At 42.4% G+C, this 22,027-nt stretch overlaps 1 protein-coding gene across 2 annotated transcripts in view; it reads left to right on the top strand.

The window, feature by feature from the left end:
* The window catches only part of ADAMTS19 (ADAM metallopeptidase with thrombospondin type 1 motif 19), a 124,717-nt gene that overhangs the window by 76,993 nt on the left and 25,697 nt on the right, over positions 1-22,027 (top strand). For both annotated transcript variants that reach the window (XM_083403658.1, XM_083403657.1), the window contains exons 12-16: positions 628-758; positions 3,248-3,420; positions 8,586-8,713; positions 10,386-10,506; positions 14,887-14,967. In XM_083403658.1, coding sequence (XP_083259784.1) covers positions 628-758; positions 3,248-3,420; positions 8,586-8,713; positions 10,386-10,506; positions 14,887-14,967 — 634 coding nt within the window. The remainder of the gene's footprint in view (positions 1-627; positions 759-3,247; positions 3,421-8,585; positions 8,714-10,385; positions 10,507-14,886; positions 14,968-22,027) is intronic.

The following is a 22,027-nucleotide window of genomic DNA, read 5'->3' as shown; positions in this document are numbered from 1 at the left end:
GGAGAACATAAATTTTAACACAAATTCAGTGTGGATTTGAAAAACAGCTGTATTTTGGTTTGCATATTGGTTTGGGAAATGTAAACTCGGTTTGTAGTAAAATGTGAACTGTAGAAATTTCTCCCCCAACTCCGATTGTCCTATTACTACTTGATTAACAGGAAGCATAGTCATTCTACACCAATGGGGGAAAACGAGACTTCCAAAAAGAAAATGTGAAAGTCCCTTTGAGTACCGAATGCCCAGACTTTAGGAATATGATAGCTTTGTCAATAGGCATGAAATGTTACAGGATTCATCCAAATAGTAGGTTTGAGGGATAAGGGGAATGAGATGTGCATTATGTATTCCAATGTTAGCCTTGCACTTCCATCAAAATGGGCAGAGAAGCAGTTGTGGGACCTGACAATTTCCTTTTTGGTTCTGGTTTTCCTTCTAAGTAGTGAGCTGAGAATACAGAGAGCTGTTTGCATGTATATACCGACAGGTGCTGGATCAGAGCTAAAATGGTTACCCTTTCGATGTGGCATATGGGTTGAACAGAATTATTGCAATGAATTATTGCTCATGTGTCCCCTATACACACATACATACATACATTAATCTGAAAATTGACTTTTTAAATAGTGGTGCAAGGCTGGAGAATGTACCAGTAGGACATCATTCGCTGGACGCATGGAGGGTGAATGGAGCGCATGGACCACTTGCAGCAGAACCTGCAACACTGGAGTCAGCAGCCGACAGCGTAGATGCTCAGGGTAGATAACAACAGCTGCTGCTTTTTTTTGTCCTTGCAATATTATTTACTAATATAGCTGTACCAACCTGGTTGCGCACAGATGCACTACATATTGGCAAGTCTTCTTTATTTGCCGAAACTCTTTCTAGCCTCTCCTTCGTCACAAGCCATCCCGGGTTAGGATATAATAAGCAATTGAAAACCATAACGCAGGGCTTGCAATGACAAGTCTTCTAAGTGTGTTCAGCAGAATGTTCTTAGAAGTCCTCTTTTTACATCCATGCTAAATGCGTGAACGTTGGAGGTCGAGGGGCTGCACCCAGGGGACATTGAGGTGGGGGACACCTTGTTCCCCCCCCCCAGACCCCAACACAAATCAGGCTGAACTAATTAACGTGGTTAATGAATGAAACCAAATATTGTCTACTTAGCCCTATCCCCTCGATTCTCCAGTTGTAATTCCGTTTCTTGTTCACAACAGAGTATAAAAAAGAGGCCTGTAACCACGGAGCTTGTATACACATTAGCCATAATCCGGCTATGCACTGTGGAAACCGTGGCCCAGATTTAACCAACCCAAGAGGAAGCCAGGGTAGGGGATCCCGTTCATGCAACAGGGCTTCCCCCTCCAACTACTGCAGCTCCCCCAAATCTGCTCTGGAGGGTCAGAAGAACCCACAGAACATTGCACAGAGGGAGGAGAGCCGGGGTTGTTCAATAATAATAATAATAATAATTTATACCCCGCCCATCTGGCTGGGTTTCCTCAGTCACTCTGGCTGGCTCCCAACAGAATAATAATAATAATAATAATAATAATAATAATAATGCCATCAAACATTAAAAACTTCCCTAAACAGGGCTGTCTTCAGATGTCTTCTAAAAGTCAGATAGTTGTTTATGTCCTTGACATCTGATGGGAGGGTGTTCCACAGGGCGGGCACCACTACCAAGAAGGCCCTCTGCCTTGTTCCATGTAGCTTCACTTCTCGCAGTGAGGGAGCCGCCAGAAAACCCTCGGAGCTGGACCTCAGTGTCCGGGCTGAATGAAGGGGGTGGAGATGCTCCTTCAGGTATACTGGGCCGAGGCCGTTTAGGGCTTTAAAGGTCAGCACCAACACCTTGAATTGTGCTCGGAAACGTACTAGGAGCCATCTGGTAAGCAGAAAAGTTTGTGCAGACAGAATGATCAGAAGAATGTAATATTGAATTCTCCCCATGATCTATGAAAACTGTCGTAGAATCATAGAATTGTGGTGTTGGAAGGGATCCCAAGAGTCATCTCATCCAAACCCCTGCAATGCAGGAATCTCAGCTAAAGCATCCATGACAGATGGCCATCCAACCTCTGTTATTAAGCCCCAAGGAAGGAGAGTCCACAACCTTCCAAGGGAGACCATTCCACTGCCGAACAACTCTTGCAGTCTGAAAGTTCTTCCTGATGTTTAGTTGGAATCTCCTTTTTTGTAACTTGAAGCCATTGGTTTGAGTCCTACCATCCAGAGCAGGAGAAAACAAGCTTATTCGCTTGTGATATTTGAGATATTCATTGAGATATTTGAAGATGGCTATCATATCTCCTCTCAGTCTCCTTTTTTCCAAGCTAAACATACCCAGCTCCTTCAACCTTTCATCATAAGGCTTGGTTTCCAGACCTTTGATCATCTTGGTTACCCTTCTCTGCACACAAGTCCTTTCACTTCATGTGCAGGGACTCCAAATGCAACACTCTTCTCTCTCTTATAATCTGTGACGGAAGGAGGAAGGCTTGCCTATTCTGAATGGTTTCACTCAGCTCTAGTTTGGGGCAATAATGTTCCTGCAGAAGATGACCTCAAGACAGTTGCCATTTGAGCCTGCCATTAATTACGGTCTAGATCAGCGGTTCTCAACCTGTGGGTTCCCCAGATGTTGTTGAACTACAACTCCCATCATCCCCAAGCTCTGGCCTTGCTGGCTAGGGGTGATGGGAGTTGTAGTTCAACAACATCAGGTTGAGAAAGGCTGGTCTAGATCGTGGGTAGGCAAACTAAGGCCCAGGGCCTTGATCCTCCCCAATTGCTTTCTAAAACTGGCCCACAACGGTCTGGGAATCAGCATGTTTTTACATGTGTAGAATGTGCCTTTTTATTTAAAATGCATCTCTGGGTTATTTGTGGGGCCTGCCTGGCGTTTTTACATGAGTAGAATGTGTCCTTTTATTTAAAATGCATCTCTGGGTTATTTGTGGGGCATAGGAATTTGTTCATATATATTTTTTTCAAAATATAGCCCGGCCCCCCACAAGGTCTGAGGGACAGTGGAGTGGCCCCCTGCTGAATTTCCCTTTCGCCTTGAGTACCTTTAACTGCTACTTAAAAGCAAGCCTTTAACCAATTAGAGATAATCACTGACCTTATCTCTGACTACAAAGAACAATTGGGGGGGGGGGGCAATCTATTCCTGCTCTATAAGGTCCTCAAATATCCCCTGCAAACAAGTTTACTATTTTGGTTTTGTCTTCCCTAGTCCAGCTCATGAAGCAGGGGAATGCCACGGTTCCAGAATACAATACAAAATATGTGAGAATCCCTCTTGTCCCCCTGGAGTGCCTGCGTTCAGGGACTGGCAATGTCAGGTCTTCAGTGTGAGGGCATCATATCAGAAACATATCCACCAGTGGCAGGCTGTTATTGACGAAGGTAAGCCTATCTCACATTTCTGCTGCTAGCATTGTGCTGATACGTGTTATGCTACTGCAAGTGATTCAGTAGCAAAAAACCGACAACCTTTTAAAAAATAAATAAATAAACATCTTTACTGAAAGTTCAAAAAGTACATAATTACACGTGCACTGAACATGGTGAGACATAAATAAAAGAGAGAGAAAGAAGCAGAACCCGTGTGGAAAGGAAAATAAAGGGGGAGGGGGAAAAACCCAAAACTGTATACTTTACAAGGTTGCTATTGAAATAATAATAATAATAATAATAATAATAATAATAATAATAATAAAAAATGTCCAGTAGCACCTTATAGACAAATTAAGTTTGTTCTGGTATAAGCTTTTGTGTGCATACGCACTTCTTCAGATTTCTTTTAAAAAACTATTATTATTATTATTATTTACTACGTCAGACCAACACGGCTACCTACCTGAAGGTTGCTATTGTACTTCACCAGATCTTAATCTATTACAGTGTTTGTAAGAATGGATTCCAAATATCATTGAATTTGCCCATGGCAAGTCTGCGTTTACATGCAAGTTGTTCATACGTTGTGAGTTTGTATAAATCTTCAATCCAATCGTAGAAGGGAGCTGCATTTTTCCCCAATTCCTCAATATCAGCCTTTTTGCTGTGGAAGGGGCACGGAGAGTCCATTCATATTGTTCTTTGTAAGGTTCCATGTATATAATTCAAGAGGATATTTTGCTCTGCACATGTAAGCAAAAAAACAACCTGACGACTCAAGTCTTTTTCTTCTTTTTTAATGTAATAATTTCAGTTTACATAATACTACGGTGAGTCTATCTCTATGTAATCCAGCTTCTTACTTGTCAGGCCGGGTACACAAAAGAAATAAGAAGAAAGAGTGTGGACTTTTTCAAAGGAGAAGAAGGAAGCATGGCTTTTAGCATTCAAATGTTTTACATACCTTGTGCTGTATTTTGGCAAGCAACCGCAACTAATGTATATCTTAGTTGGTCATGGAATACGTTCTTTAAAATCCAACATACAGATTGCCAAACCTAAATCCTTTGTATATTGTAGCATTCCCCAACTTTGTGCCTTCTGCAAGTTTTGGACTACAAGTCCCATCGGCTGCAGCTGGCAAGAGGTGGAACTATAGTCCAAATTGTCTTGAGAGCATCAGGTTGGGGAAGGCTTGAACTTAACAGACTCCAAAGGAAAAAAATGTTCATTTGCATCTACAAGCTGGAACACAAAAGAATAAAGGAAGAAATAGGAGCATCCGTAATGTGTTCATCCCATTCTTTCCTTTTGAGGTTCAGTTAACTGGCATCATAGTAGAGCCTGGGGATTGACAGGCCCATCTATCACTGTGGCCTGTGGGAGGTGAGGAAAATCAGGATCTGGCCCATCAGCCAGATTGTTCCTGAGCCCTGTTGTAGACAATTCTGAGTTTGATGAACCAATGGTCTAAAAAATCCCGATGGTCTAAAAAAATAGAAATATTTTACATACTACCCTGTTTGGAATGTGAACATTATCAACTCTACAGATGCATTGGCTTCAAATGATCATATGCCTTTTCTACAAAGAAAATAGCTGTTTTAGTTCTGTTAATGTAAAGCCTGAAGATGAATAACACTCGTGACATTAAGCTATGCTAGTATTTGAGGATATGTCGCAATGCTGTGAATTAACCAACCGTTTATTAAATGAAATGTAGATTTCACCTACAGATTTTATCTAACTTCTTTATATTTGATGAGGCTCAATTCCCCCCTCCCCCCCCATGTTTAATGTTTAGGACAGTGTCCTATCATAACCTGAAACAAGTGATAAGAGGCTGATAAGATTTGAAACAGAAATTCACACAGTTCACGTGAATGTCAGCGGCGTATGACTCTGCAAACAAAAAACATTGCTCCCGTAGAAAGTGCAGGATTTGAACCCTAGATGCCTCAAATAGTCAGAAGGACAGCATTTATGCTTTGATATAGTCTTTTTTTTTTGGTCAATGGATTATGCTATGCAAATTCCATTAATTATTAAGAGATTTAACAGAAAATAGTGTCCTATTGATACATCTCTGATTGTGAATAAATGGCATTCACTTATACCTCCTGCATTTTCAAAAGATGGGTTAGGCTCTCATCACTCAGTTCTTTTGGGTGTGCCAATTCTACACAAATGCCCCAATAGAGTTCCCACACCTGGAGAAGAAAAGATCACTGGATTCCAGTAACAACCACTTTTGTCCCATTAACGAAGGGCCAAAGGGATGTGTGGATGAAACTGATTTCTTCTTTTTATTTGATGCGGATATTATTATGACAGAGTATCAAATGTGGTTGTTTAGGAAAGAGATTTTTAGTTACGAGGTCAAGAAAATAACTTTTAATCCTTTCGTATTTAAGGTGAATCAAATAAGCTTTAAACACATGCCAGGGACATGTCCCCACTGAGCAGGGCTTCCGGCAGCCCTCAAATCACTTCTGCAGAGCTGTCACTTGTTCTGCAGTTTGCAGAAGGTAAAAAAATAAATAAAAATGGTTTGATTCTCTATTGAGCAGCAAGGAGAGACGAGTGCTTCTTAATTTCAGCAAACTGCAGCACAAATTAAAGAGTTGACCTTTCCTCCCAAACTTCTGCTCATGAAAGAGCACTGAGGGACTGAGAGGGTCTTCTCTAATTTGTGTTGAGGTTTGGAGAGAAGAAGATACATCAGCTGCTCAAAATAAACTTTTATTACCTTCTGCAGGCTATTGGAGAGCATGCTTAAAAAGGTAAAGGTACCCCTGCCCGTACGGGCCAGTCTTGACAGACTCTAGGGTTGTGCGCCCATCTCACTCAAAGAGGCCAAGGGCCAGCGCTGTCCGAAGACACTTCCAGGTCACGTGGCCAGCGTGACATCGCTGCTCTGGCGAGCCAGAGCCGCACACGGAAACGCCGTTTACCTTCCCGCTAGTAAGCGGTCCCTATTTATCTACTTGCACCCAAGGGTGCTTTCGAACTGCTAGGTTGGCAGGCGCTGGGACCGAACAGCGGGAGCACACCCCGCCGCGGAGATTCGAACCGCCGACCTTTCGATCAGCAAGCCCTAGGCACTGAGGCTTTAACCCACAGCGCCACCCGCGTCCCGGAGAGCATGCTTGCCTTCCCCCAAATTCCAGAGAACATTGTTGAGGTATCCTCAGCCACCATAAATAATATCTGGTTTGGAAGCCAAGCCAACATTTGTGCATCTCCGGCAAAGCGTACCCTTGATTTGTTGTCATTTGGGAAGAGTCCCTCACTGGAAATTACCGTATTTTTCGCTCTATAAGACGCACCAGACCACAAGACGCACCTAGTTTTTGGAGGAGGAAAACAAGAAAAAAATCTCAGAAGCCAGAACAGCAAGAGGGATTGCTGCACAGTGAAAGCAGCGATCCCTCTTGCTGTTCTGGCTTCTGTGATAGCTGTGCAGCCTGCATTCGCTCCATAAGACGCACACACATTTCCCCTTACTTTTAAGGAGGGAAAAAGTGAGTCTTATAGAGCAAAAAATACGGTACTCTCTTTTTATGTCTCAACCCATCCATTCTCTTTGCAGGAGACCAAGGAAGGTTTTAGTTTATGCCCTTCCTTAGTAAGTTTGCTTGGAAGGAGAGCTTTCCTTGTGCTTAACCTACTAAAAGGAGAGGGAGTTTGCGATCTTGTGTAGCTCTCGTTCGTTTTAATACTGCATGTCCCGAACCCTCTTCGGGTGCTCTGCATCAGAGTTAAGTAAACACGCAATAGAGAACAGGATGTAGCTCTGCCCCTTCCATTGCTATTTCCCCATTCCCAGTGAAAGGTTGGTGGGCTGGGTTGATGGCTCCTCCCACTGGCAGAAGACAGGAAGCAACCTTTTGGGAAGTAGGCATGGCCACAATACAGTTCTGCTCCTGCCTCCGTTATAAGCAGCTAGCTTGCTTCCTTTTGCTCCTGCTGTTACTTCTCTTCAGGCCTATTTGAAAACGTTTTCCCCCTCTCTTCTTTCATACACTTCTTCTTTTACCTGTGCCTATCTTCTAGCCCAGTGTTTCCTGGGTCTCCAGCTGCTTTTGAACTACATTTTCCTGATCCCCGGTCCTGCTAGCTAGGGTTGATGGGAGTTGTAGTCCAAAAACAGCTGGAGACCTCAGTTTGGGGAACCCTGCTCTAGCTTCTAGGCACCTTCCCCAGATTCACTCTGATCCTTCACCTCCTCTGTTCTCTCTAACCCCTGGTCTCCCCTTTCTTCTCTGGATTGCTTCGATGAAGGGACATCTTTCAAAGAAATTCCATCGCTGAACCTCCATCAGATGAGGAGGACAGTGAAAGCTCAGTCATACAGCACTAAGCCCACCCAGTTCTGCCTTGCCCAGGTTGCTGTCCACCTTCAGCCATTGGGAAAAGCCAATAGGGAAAGCCCTTTCAATGGAGAATTGAAAACTATGCTTCAGGTGGGATGCCCACTATGCTTCAGGTGGGATGCCCACTGTTTTTCCAGGGTTCTAAAACCCATAGAAGGGACGCTCGTGGCGCTGTGGTTTAAACCACAGAGCTTATGACTTGCCGATCTGAAGGTCGGCGGTTCGAATCCCCGCGGCGGGGTGAGCTCCCATTGCTCGGTCCCTGCTCCTGCCAACCTAGCAGTTTGAAAGCACGTCAGAGTGCAAGTAGATAAATAGGTACCGCACCGGCAGGAAGGTAAATGGCATTTCCGTGCACTGCTCTGGTTCACCAGAAGCGGCTTAGTCATGCTGGCCACATGACCCGGAAGCTGTACGCCGGCTCCATCGGCCAATAAAGCGAGATGAGCGCCGCAACCCCAGAGTCGGTCACGACTGGACCTGATGGTCAGGGATCCCTTTACCTTTAAAACCCATAGAGAACATTTACAAGTATAGGAGACCCCATATTTACCTTCAAACTTGTGGAGGTGACCAGTATGGTGATCATGGTAGGGTTGGAGTTTGCATGCTTGCCCCCCACTGCTGCCTTCCTTGCATGTTGACCTAACTCTGATGTGAAACATCTGAAGAGGTGTCCATAATTCCCATCGGGAATATAGCAGAAATGTAGCTTGGTATTGCAACCAGTACAAGCAGAATTTTGTATCTACGAAATGAGGTTTATCATGCTTACCTGGTTTCCACTTACTCAAACAGAAAAACCTTGTGCATTGTTTTGCTCTCCAAATGGAAAAGACCAGCCTATACTAGTAACGGAGAAAGTGATGGATGGAACGCCATGCGGTCATCAGGAAATGGATATATGTGCGAATGGCAGATGTCAGGTAAATCAGCGCTCAGAAGCCAGGTTTTAATATCTATTTATTGTGCAGGATTTCTTGAATGCTTGGATCCCTGAATCCTGCTTTGAAACTTTAGTCTGCCTTTGTGGGATGGGGGTGGTGGGGGCAATTTAGTACTTGCCATATGCATTCTTTCTGGTCTCTATGGGTTCTGCTTCTTCCTAAAACTAAAGCTAACATCAGTGTTTATAGTCCCTCCTTGTGATGGGGGACTTGTTCCTCATCTGCATACTTTGAAGGGAGAAGCATCCTGTTATGCCCACTTCTCTTTCAACCACATCAACAGCATGATGAAGGACTATCTCTGCTGAGCTTTTATTCTTCAGTAAAGTAAATGACCTTTAAAAGTCTTGTAGGTTGTTAAGTAGGTAGGAAGGTATATGGCATTTCCATGCGCTCTGGTTTCCTGTTGTGCCAGAAGCGGTTTAGTCATGCTGGCCACATGACCCAGAAAGCTGTCTGCGGACAAACTCTGGCTACCTCAGCTTGAAGCAAGATGGGCGCCGCAACCCCATAGTCACCTTTGACTGGACTTAACTGTCCAGGAGTCCTATCCCTTCTGTGCCCACTTAGCTGGGAGTAAGCTTCATTGAAAACGTAACTTACTTATGAGCAAAATGTATAGGGTTTCAGTGTTAATCTCTTGCTGTTAAACAATCGGGCGTGTTCAGTTCCTTTAATCGCTTGCTTTAGGATTATTTTTTATTTTACGTGAATCTCTCTTTCCCTTCCTCATTAACCTAAGAAGAGTTATGGATGCAACCAAAGACTGTTAGGCATGACTGTTGCCTTTCTTTGCTTAGGAATCAAAGAATTGTAGAATTGTAGAGCCGGAAGGGACCACGAGAGCCATCTAGTCCAACCCCCTGCAATGCCAGAATCCCTTGGCCAGTGTGGGGGGCTCAAACCCATAAGCCTGAGATTAAGAGTCTCGTGCTCTACCAACTGTGCTGTCCTGTAGAGCAGGGATAGCTAACTCCAGAGAGACTGCAATCTACTTTCAGAATTAAAATCTGGCAATGATCTACCCCTGTTTTGGGGGGGTTCAGGTCGAAGTTCTTGAGCTTTTTTTAGGGAGGAAGAAAGCCCAGTTTTTATACAAACACTTTCTTAGGAGGGAAGTTCCATGGGGGTGGGGGTTCAAAGGCAAGGGTCAAAGGGGAAAAGTCACTCACAATAATATCACTTTGAATGAAAACAGCCACAGAGAGATACCTCCGTCTTCCTTTCCACTGATCAGAAAACAATGGAGGGTGGGACGAGGGGGCAGGGCAGGAGTCAGTTTCAACGATGCTGAGGAAAGGGAGCCAGAGATCGACCCGTGATCTACCAAAACCTTGTGGGGATCTACCAGTAGATCACGATCGACCTGTTGGACATCCCTGCTGTAGAGGAATGCAAGTGGATTGGGGCACTTAGCAACCATGGGGGGGGCAGTCCAGAAGAAGAAAGCTAAGAAGTCCCCCACCCCAGTCCTTCTCAGCTGCTATTTAACAAAAAGTGGGGATGGGCAAGCATGTAAGACCAGATACACCATTAACTTCATGTCTATTTTGGCCGTCAGAGTCAATTCCTTATATTGTAATATTAATACATTGAGAGGCACAGTAAAGCCTTCCCTGAAAATGTCATGATGCTTCCTTTTCACCTCCAGAAGTTTGGGTGTGATGGCATCCTGGGATCTTTGGCGTGGGAAGACCACTGTGGCGTCTGCAACGGAGATGGGAAATCATGCAGAGTTGTTAAAGGAGATTTTAATCATACTCGGGGAGCAGGTAAACCCCCCCCCACCTTTCAAATTTAATGTTTTTTTACAGAAATTTGTAAATGTAATGAGCATTCTGCGTTAGATAAATCGATTAGTACCTTTTCATATTTTGTGTTGATTAAGTGGTAACATTCCATTCATGATAAGCAGATAAGGGCAAGAAAAGGCTTTCCTTATACCCAGTTTCAGACGTATTACTGCTGAGATGGGGGTGATTAGGAACAGATGGGAACAAGTATTTAGTAAACCCCACTGCATGCTTTTTGACACATGATACCTGGGTTTATTTACCATAGTTGAACATAAACATTTATCTGGATTAGCGGCTCTCCAATGCTCAAACATTAAATGAAGGAAAGAAAAGGGAGCAAATATCCAAAGATTCAATATATATTGAATTCAGTATTTATACTTAACATGATTCCCTCCCCCCTAAATGAAATAGCTGAGAAGCTAAACAGTCATCCAGATTCTGATGTGTGCTACTTTGCAGAGGAGCAAACATTTTTAATTTGAATTTTTAAATTTTGCATTAGGGATGCAATCATTTGCTTAGTGTGAGGCCATTTGAGGGGGCCTCAGGATACAGCACAAGTAACATTCTGCTGGGGTAGTTGGAGGTTTGCTGGCAGAATGACACTTGGGCCCTTGGAAGTCCCACATAATGTCACCTAGAGCATGAAAAAATAGGGTGTATCAAATATCCTATAATAATTATTTACAAAATTAGTCTACTTCTTTCAGAAATCAAGAATTTTTCCTCTTTTCTGTTGCAAGACGCAAGTGATGCATTTCACTACAGTGGTGCCTCACAAGACGAAATTAATCTGTTCCGCGAGTCTCTTCGTCTAGCGTTTTTTTCGTCTTGCGAAGCAACCCTATTAGCGGATTAGCGCTATTAGCGGTTTAGCGGCTATTAGCTGCTATTAGCGGCTATTAAAGGCTTAAGGGATTAGCGGATTAGCTGCTAAAAGGCTATTAGCAGCTTAGCGCCTTAGAAAAAGGGGGTGAGGAGCGGGGGAAAAAACCCCAGGAATCGCAAGACATTTTCGTCTTGCGAAGCAAGCCCATAGAGAAATTCGTCCTGCGAAGCACCTCTGAAAACGGAAAACCCTTTCGTCTAGCGGGTTTTCCGTCTTGCGAGGCATTCGTCTTGCGGGGCACCACTGTATTTCACTATTTCCCATATCTAGCCCAAGCATCAGCTGTAAGCATATATTTTTGAAACAGGACCATTAATTTAGGTGTCTTCAGAACTGTTAGATTTCAATATTCGGAGTAATTCAGCAAGTATTTTAAAAAACTGAATTAGAAGCCAAGACGTTTCAAAAGCAGTAAACATCACAATCTATACCAAATCAAACAGGGCTTCAGAAAATAAAATTAAAGACATGCTTTGAGTCTTCAGGTGCAGTTGTGTCCTAAAATGGAGATAATCTAGGAAAAGGGAGGCAAAATTCACAAATTACCCTGAAGGTCTAAGTCAGAAGACAGAAAGTTGGAGAGATTGGATATTGAAATGATATTTATAGAGATTTTAAACTGACCAATAAAACACTGGTAAAAATAAATATCCATAAGGAAATCTGTTTAAATCTTTCCAGTTACATGGCTGAGTACTTGTTGAAAGAAAAATGTTTTCCTGTTTTAATAACCAACGTAAACCACAGAAATGCCTTCTAATGTAGACCCCAGATTTTAAGCATGTTTGCCATAATCTGACTTTACAAACGCAAAAGGGATTGTGTATGAACACTCGGGCTTTTTCTCTCCGTTTTAACACAGTAGCCAGTTTTTATGAAGCTCTCCTCCTTCCCTGAGTTTCAGAAATAGCTTGCCGGGTGCATATTTCTCAATGGAAACAACTTAAAAGGCTGTAAAAACACTGACTACAATCCTATGCCTAGTTACACGGTTACAAATCCCATTCATTTCTTCAAGAATTATGGGTGCATAACTCTATGGACGTTTGAAACCACAGTGCTTATCTGTGGTCTTAATGATAAAGCACTATTTGTTTTCATTGAATCAGTGTCATTGCTGTGGTTTCTGCCCAAAGAAATGTTTGAAGGAATGCCTTACCCTCTTGTGTTCATTCAACTGTAGATCACTGTATAGACATATAACACACATGCCTTATGTTTGTTTATTTTGGATAGGGTTATTCAGAATTTTATTCAGAATTTGCCAAGTCATTTCTGAAGAGTCTGGAAGGAAATCTGGGAGTCCCATTTCCTTGCCCCCCCACAGTGGGGAAAAGTAAACACTGGAAGTTTATTTCTGAAACGTAACTGTTCATGTAGGAATGTTGGTTTGATCCAGCAGGGATCTTCTTACATTCTTATGTTCTTGATATTAAAGGCACATGGGTATTATGTAATCTCATTGACACATTAGATGTGTGTGGCCTGATTGTGAAGGGAATTAGAATCTATGAATGAGTCTCACTGCAGATTATGAAATTTGTGGATGAGATTGGTGAGCACATCATCTGTGAGTCTCTTGGATGCTACCCATTTATAGTTGCAGGAAACATGGTTTAATTGAAATAAAATATGATATCCGGCATAGGACATAACCCTCTTACTTGTTACTGAATCTTACATAAATACATACGCATACTATGTGCAGTTTAGGGTAAAAATATTTAGTAGAAATGGGAAATGTAATAAGAAGTACACTATATTATCAGCAGACAGTAACAAATGTGGGTGAGAGAGATACAAGATACAGATGTCAAACAACGATGCTATGTTGTCGCTGTTTGTTTTACTTGTGGGTTGTGGTGGCCTCTGACTATGCAGTTTGTATGTACATTGTTGAAAGGGAATAATATGTTGAAAGAATATTATTTCACGAGCTGTGTGGAGAAAGCCATTAGGGAATTTTAATTATTGAGGTCTCTGGAAATACAGGCATTCTGGGAGTTTTGTGGAAACAAGCTATTAAAGTTTCACGCCGCCATAATCCAAGTCCATATGACAGGCATGAGCTAAGAGGTAGGGTTTTGCCAGAGTGGGGCAGCGTCAGAGAAAGGACAAAAACACACACTGGGTTGAACCAGGCGACAGCCATTTTATTTATGTTATTCATGAACTTTGCATTGTGCGAGAAGGGATTGTCCAGCATTGCTTACAACCTGCCTGTTAACAATGGAACCGCCAAGATGGCCTTCTGGCTAGTCCAGAAGGCAGAAGTCAACAAGAGCATTAACTGCTCAGGCACTTCCACCTACTTGGAAGTACGGTGGTACCATGGTTTTCAAATGCCTTGGTACTCAAACAACTTGGAACCCAAACAGTGCAAACCGGTAAGTGTTCCGGTTTGCGAACCTTTTTCGGAAGCCGAACATGCTCCGTTTTGAGTGCTACACTTCCATTTTGAGTGTTACGCTGAGGTCTGTCTGTTTTTGCTATTTATTTTGCATTTTTGTATTTGCTGCTCTTTTGTTTTGTTTTTGTGACTGTGTGGAACCCAGTTCAGTTACTGACTGATTGATTGTGTGACTGCAGTACATTGTTTATTGCTTTCATTTTATGGATCAATGGTCTCGTTAGAGAGTAAAAGTCATGTTAAATTGCTGTTTTAGGGGTCTGGAAAAGTCTGTAATGGATCAATCCATTTTGCATTACTTCCGATGGCAGGCATAGGCAAACTCGGCCATCCAGATGTTTTGGGACTACAAGTCCCATCATCCCTAGCTACCAGGACCAGTGGTCATGGATGATGGGAATTATCCCAAAACATCTGGAGGGCCAAGTTTGCCTATGCGCATTCTATGGGAAAGCGTGCCTTGGTTTTGGAACGCTTTGGTTTTGTAACGGACTTCCAGAATGGATTAAGTTTGAGAACCAAGGTACCACTGTATGGCTGGCCACCAGATTTTTGTCCTTGTGACTAATCTATGAGCTAAATGCCCTGCATGTCCCTATGGTATCTATTCAGATCAGACTGTTATTGATGCTCCAGACACAGACCAGAAAGAAAAGCAGATTCATGAAAATATTTCATGAAGTGTGAAGGTTCCCCACTTACCCCCTGTCTTCACCCCCACCAATGTTTTCTGGCTCCATGGAGTCAGCACCGGCGACAACCCCTTCAGCTTCTCTGCTTGACCTGGGAACTATCCAACTCAAGGGAGATTCAATAAATTAACATTGGCTGATTCAATAAGAAGACAACAGTGCCAAGCACAGAGTAAAAAAAATATATCTAGGTTCCAGAGGGTCAGTCCCGAGACACTGACAGAATGAGAGGCAAATGTGATTCTAAAACTTCATAAACAAGAAGAGGAAATCAGACATAAACACTATTGCATTTCTTTAAAACAAATCTTTTGTGTTTGTTGATTATGAACATCACATGGAATATTTCATCTTGTAATTAGGTTATGTGGAAGCATTGGTGATACCTGCAGGGGCAAGAAGAATCAAGGTTGTGGAAGAAAAACCTGCTCACAGTTACTTAGGTGAGTTGTGTTTTATCCGTAATTGTAATACGTACTTGACAAAAAAGATAGAAAACTTCCTTTTTAAAAAAATATTCTTCGTAGATTCAAAACAGAAACTGTGAGTGTGGAATACACCCCAGTTCAAATGTCACCCTGGGGTCACTAAATAGCTTTAGGCAAGTAATTACTTTCCGGATGGAGAACCTGTGGCCTTTCAGATGATTTTGGACTCCTATTAGCCCCAGTCAGCCCCCGGCGAGCTGGAGTACAATAACATATTGTGGTCCACAAGGAGGTAGACCTTCCCTCTCCCATGTCCATTTTCTTTATTGAAAACCCAAAATCAAAGATATTAAATCCAAATGAACAAAGTGCAGGTAAAAGATTTTCAGAAGAAAGAAATGTTTAAAAATTAAATCCAAGGTACGAAAGATAGAAACAGCATGTTTTTTCATTGCACATCCTAAACGGTGGTTCTCAAGCCTATTTAGTTGTTGTTGTTGTTTGCAAGCTGTTATTAGTTTGTTTGACAATTGTAATAATTGATTAAAACACTATAATCTTAAAAAATAATAATTGATACAAGTATCAAAACATACAACTGTGTAAAATCAATAGCCCCCCCCCCCATAAACAAAGGGTTCTGAATTGCTTTTGTAAAATGTGGAAACAATGAAGACTCCGTGGGGCCTGCTGTCTCTTACAATCTATCAAAGGATCAATTCTATTTTGGAAGAGAGAAAAATGCCAGGTTTAGTTGTAAGTGCTAACGCAATAGGTACAACTGACAGCAACTGAAAGCACATTTTGGAAAATAGCCAGATTTAGGAGTATTAAGGGTTGTCATGCTCAATTGATATTTGCTTATGCCTTGTGGAACTATTTAGAGGAATCTAAATTTGCCAAAGCGGTAGACTGAAAACTGAAAGGTGATATGAGGCAGTTACTCCTTTTTCAATCACGAAAGCTACAAATCTGTGGATCATTACTTAGGCACAAGCCCCCTTGAAACCAGCAGAGCTTTCTTGCAAATAAGTATGCACGGAGTCAATTTGCAAGTCTAATAACCGGGATTAAAATGATACTTTCTGTGGTACTTAGAATTATTAAAAGCGGGCACACATTATATTCTGTTTAACATAAAAAATTTGAATGAGTGTAGTCCTGTATTTAGCCCATTTTGCTCTCTCTCTCTCTCTCTCTCTCACACACACACACACACACAGGAACGCTAGTTAGAGGCTGGATTTCTAAGGATTTGGAAAACCAGTTTGGGTGTGACCCTGGACCTCTTTTCAAGTACCCAGGTACAGTGGCGTAGCATGGGGGGTGCAGGGGGGCCGGTCGCACCGGGCGCAACATCTGGGGGTTAGGGGCACAAATCCACGGGTTAGGGGGCACAAATCCACGGGTTAGGGGGTGCAAATTACTTGCCTTGCCCCGGGTGCTGACAACCCACGCTACGCCACTGCCCAGGCAGGAATAGTGGCCAAGAGCATTTTCACATACCTGAGATTGCTGCATTAACAACTTGCTGTTTTTAACTTGTATAAAACACCTCAAAATCCTTGGTTATTTGGTGACCTAAAAATGCTGTAAATAAAATAAACTGCACCCATTCCTTGGAATGTCAGATCTGGTCATAATGACATATACCTTAGTTACATCTTGAATGGATTACTCGTATGTGCTGTCTGTGGGACCGCCTTGAAAAGTGTTCTGAAACTTGAGCTGGTCCAGAACGCCGCAGCCAGACTGTTGACCTGGACTAGTTATCAAAAGCATGTGACTTCTCTGTTACAAGAGAAGTGCTGGCTGCCAACTGGGCTTAATTGAAAATGTTGGTTCATAAAGCCTCAAATTAGCGGAGATCAGATTGTGACATAAACCTGAGGTTTGAAGATTTTCAAGAGAGCTCCTCTACTAGCCAGCCAACAGAATTTTCTGGACTGGGTGTGCTTTATAGGGATGGAACCCCTCACTCCGTCCAGTTAAAACTATTGATAAGAACTTGTCCAAGAACCTGAGTACAAGGCAATATGATGTCCTTGAAAAATGCAGTGCCAATTCTTTCATACTTTTCTTGCTACAAGCCAGTTCTGATCATCTGCTGCACAAAATACAGTCGAATTAATGTCTCCAAATTGCCTTTAAATTATTCCTCTAAAATGAATAGCAAGATTACCCCGATAAATGAGGGGCACTCGCTTTGGCTGCTGCTTTTCTGCTTTTCCCAGTTGTCGTTGCATCTGTAGCTTCAGAGAATGGATTATTGCGCAGCGAAGCAGCAGAAAGAGATATAGACAATGGCTTGTCCGGAGCAGAGAGCACTGCAGCAGTGCTTGCCACAAGCAACTTTTCAGTACCTTTGGGAGTACAATAACATTTGGAACAGTTGCTCTGCAGCAATTTAACCAGGGACAGTGGTACAATGTGCAACAGAGCCATTTTATAAACATTAAAATTCTGCTGCCACTGCCAAAATATTTCTGTGGGGAGAAGCATTGAGGACCGAAGAAAAAAATCTCCAGGGCTCTTATATGGGCTAAATTTCAGCCCCACCCCCAAGTCAGTAAAATAACCACTTTGACAAAACAGTTTGGTAACCCTGTTTATAGGGAAGGACCATAGCTCAGCAGTGAGACCTATCTGGCAGGGACACAAGATAGGGCCTTCTTGGTGACTGCTCCTAAGCTTTGCAACTGCCTCCTCAGGCCGAGCAGATTTAGTCGCCCCTCTGCTAGTCTAGCAGCACAGAAAACCCCTGTTTAGATGTATTTTTCACCTGTTTTCAGCATTTTAGTTAGCTGATGCTTTCATGCTGTAATTTTTACCTGGTCTTTATGTGTAGCTGTTTTTACTGATAGGTTTTATTTTGTAATTGTGTACTTTTGCTACTTACTAGTAGAGACTTACTAAACAAAAAGTTTTTTTGCAGTTGGCCCACATATGAGACATACACCAATGGCAAGTGGCTCTGACGCCACTGAGAGGCAGTTAGTCCACACAGCCAGTGACTCTAAACTCATAAGTCTCAATTTATTTTCACTCCACAAGGTAGTACCTTAGAAAAGGTTGGTAGGTTTTTAAACAAGTAAAGAATGACTTTCTCCAGCCTTCCTAAGCTTGAGGCCTTTGAGATATTTTGGATTGCAACTCCCAACAACCATGGCCAGCATTCAGGAATGATGGAAACTGAAGTCCAAAACATCTCAAGATCCCCAGGTAGGGGGAGCTTGCCTTGATGCAGCTGAATTTCATGATGATGGCTTCCAGGATAAAATCAGCTAAGCAGGTACAAAGAGATGACACTAGACTTGGTTCTAGTTACAAGTAGGTAGCCGTGTTGGTCTGCCGTAGTCAAAACAAAATAAAAAAAATCCTTCCAGTAGCACCTTAGAGACCAACTAAGTTTGTTATTGGTATGAGCTTTCATGTGCATGCAGGTATCTGAAGAAGTGTGCATGCACACAAAAGCTCATACCAATAACAAACTTAGCTAGACTTGGCGACAGTGTCCCAGTACGGAATGCAAGGCCAGCTAGAAATTTACCTTTCACATAACTGTGTGGAGATTGCTTTGGTTTGATCACATCCAAAAAAATATTCCCCCCTGGAGTTGAAAAGAATTTGCTTTGACCGTTTTAAAACTGAGGTGTCCCCTTTACAGCTTTTTGGATGTAATGCACATGCCCTTTTTCTCCTTCAAAACCAGAGCATACTTTTAGCAGGTCTCATTATACAATTTACAAACTGAAGGGTACGGGAAGATTTTGAGTTGCCTTGCCCATTTCCCTGAAATGAAGCTATTTGCATATATGCCCCACCTGTACAAATTGTGAAGGCTTTGAATGTGGACACTGTTTATGTCAAGATAGTATTGGCTTGTCTGCTGTGAGGGAATGAACTTGGCACTGTATACCGTATTTTTTGCTCTATAAGACTCACTTTTCCCCTCCTAAAAAGTAAGGGGAAATGTGTGTGCGTCTTATGGAGCGAATGCAGGTTGCGCAGCTATCCCAGAAGCCAGAACAGCAAGAGGGATTGCTGCTTTCACTGCGTAGCGATCCCTCTTGCTGTTCTGGTTTCTGAGATTCAGAATATTTTTTTTGCTTCAGAATATTTTCCTACTGGTGTGTCTTATAGAGCAAAAAATACGGTAATTCAAGGGTTTGGGTCTATGTGATTTTTGTGTATATACGGAATCCTTGGAGCTAAATACCCACATAAGGTGCAACTGTCCTGTATCTGATAGGCTAGCTACACTTCCTAAAATATCAGCATTTTGTGCTTTGGGGCTTCATTTGGTAATTGTTCAGAAACAAGATGGCTGTGAAACAACCATGCTGCTGTATTCCTGTACCAAAGATGTCTGTCCATTGGGTGGAGAAGAATCTACTTTTATTCAGTGGTTAGTTAGAAGACTTTAAAATGTCGAGATATTACATCAGAAAAAGAAACCTCTTAGAACTGTAACATTACTGGATGCTGCAAGGATGTTTTAGGAATTTTGTGCTATTTGGATTCATCGTACTGTGCCTTAGTGGCATGCGTGATTGTTGGATAATGTAGTTGTCTTGCCGCCAGTTGATGGTGCTATTGCCATTGTTTCCCATAGAAACATAACAAAACAGTACAAATATGGATAGGACGGCAGTTGATTGCCAGGAATGACTCACGTTAACATACAACTTTATGAAGAGATTTGGGCAAGGACTGAGCAGTTAAGGCACTTTCACATCACGAATGCCAAGCATGGAATTTCAGTGAGAAAGAATGTTTAGGGCAGTCTTGTCCAGAGGATGACATCAAGCCATCAAGTCAAACTTCACATATCTGATTAAGGGGCCTGAGGCATTCAAGATTCACATTACAGAGAGAGAGAGGGAAAAAAATGAAGAATTATATATCAGCAACGACAAAGTTGCGTATCCCTCAGTTCCTTGAAGTGTATCTGAGTTGACCTCATTAAATGCTTTTGGGGATTGATTGGGCCTGGGAGAGGAAAGAGTCGGCCAAAAAAAGTTATTCCTGGCAGGAAAGATCAAATTAATGTCTATTTGCAAAAGCCACAGTTAAAAATGTCTAGAAATGTAAGTGCTAACATTTAGCACTTCGCAAGAATAGATGAGGTATTTGCACACGTACTAACCACACCAACTTAGAAACAAATGAGCACCATGATCAAAAAGGTTCTTAAGAGCTTTTTGAGCTTTCAAATCCTGCAGGTTTTTTATCAAGCTCATCATGTTGATGGCCTGAAGGCTGGATGTACTGCTTTGAGCACAAAGGTGATAGAAAACAGACCATGTTAATTGGGATAATTGCTATTTATCCAAGATATATGGGTTGAAATGGCTGTGGAACAAGTTTAATAGTTCTAGTTTTTTCTTCAACATATCTAGTGGGACAGAACAACTTCCACCAAGTGTAGGATTTTGTTTCTGACAGCAGTTATCCACCTGTCTCTGGGAGGCTGACATCAGAGCACAACTATCCCCAGTCTCATAATAATCATTTCCTGTTGCTTGTCCTTTGCTTCTGGGTACATTAATCTGATGCATACGTGACCTCTGTGGCACAGAGCACCCACCAGCTTTGTTCCTATGCTCCAATAATACTCAGGTTAGATTACTGCAGTTCATTGCCCATGGGGCTGCTCTTGAAGACTGTCCAGAAATTAAAGCTAGTGCAAAATTCATCAACCAGACTCATAACAAGGATCCGGTAATCCAAATATATAACACTTATTCTGGCCTGGGTGTGCTGCTTCTGATACATTTCCAGGTGCAATTCAAAGGGCTGGTTTTGCTCTGTAAATATTTACATAGCTTGGGACCCCTGGACTTTACATTTGAACCTGCCTGGCCTGTTAGGTCATCTCCTGTTACTACAAGAGAGAGGACCTTTACAGTAGTAACCCCTTCTAAAGAATTTCTATCCCAGGAGGTTTGCCTGGGGCCAACATTGTTATTCTTTCAGCGCTGGACCAAGAATTTCTTCCACTCCTAGGCATTTAATTGTTAACTTGATGGTTTTTGTTAGTTTGACATCCAAATGTTGATCATACTGATGATGTTGGGGAAGGATATGGTGAATTGTTGAGAATTAGATGATAAGCTACCCGAACTCCAAATTCAATTTTTGTTCTTTATTAGCCCCTTTATACCACAAAGGTCTCAAGGGGACTTGCGACAAATACAAGGAGTAAAATATAGAAAAGTAATAAGAACTAACCATGTACTGCAAATTTATCTAATCAATATAATGTTGGATTTATGAAAGTGAACCTTCTAACACCACTTGACAGAGCTGCTATATGGTGTTCACAAACATTCCAACAGCTCAGGGAACCAAGTTTCCAGACAGTTTCCAGCTCAACGTCTGGGAAGGAAGAAAAAGTTGTCAGTTTGCCTGGGACTGATACCTCACACATGTCCTTGGGACAAGAGTAGCTTTGTGGGGCAGGCTGAAGTCCAAGGAGCTAGGGAAGCAAAGGGCCACCGTGCTTGGCCAAAATGAGCAGAGCAGGCCATGGACTAAGAATCAGAAAACTGATGGATGAGTCAGTGGAATGGAAAGAGCTTGAGGGGGAAAGACAAAGAAGTCGGGGAGTTTACAAAAGGAAAATCTAAAGTGCAAGGAAGGAATTGGACAGCCAAGGGAGGCAGGCTTGGAACTCTAAGCCAGGGAATTTCATGTGGCTGTGATATCAAGACAGCTTGATAAAGTTATAACTTATGAGAGTAGCGTTGAAGGGAAATTATGTTACTCGTGGAGGACAGAAAACAACTGACTTGAGAGGAGAACAAGGACTACCACCGTTATGTCCATCCCACCTGTCATCCAGTGTGATCTGTTCAACCACTACCACCATTGACCCTTTCATTCTCCACCCTCTTTTCCCAGCCTGATGGCCCAGTTGACCACCACAGCTGTAGAGATAACCATGAGCCCTTCTGTGGGGCATACTTTGGGGCATGCTGTTGAAAGAAGATCTGGGAGCTCTGGGTTTGCAAAGGCCTCACAGCACAGATTGCAAGTTTGTGATTGGTTTAGCCTAAAAAGCTCTTTCCCT

This window comes from Podarcis tiliguerta, assembly GCF_965153285.1.
Source record: "Podarcis tiliguerta genome assembly, chromosome: 11".
NCBI classification, from domain to species: Eukaryota; Metazoa; Chordata; class Lepidosauria; order Squamata; family Lacertidae; genus Podarcis; species Podarcis tiliguerta.
Note: the sequence above shows the minus strand (reverse complement) of the source record. Positions and strands in the feature narration are given on the sequence as shown.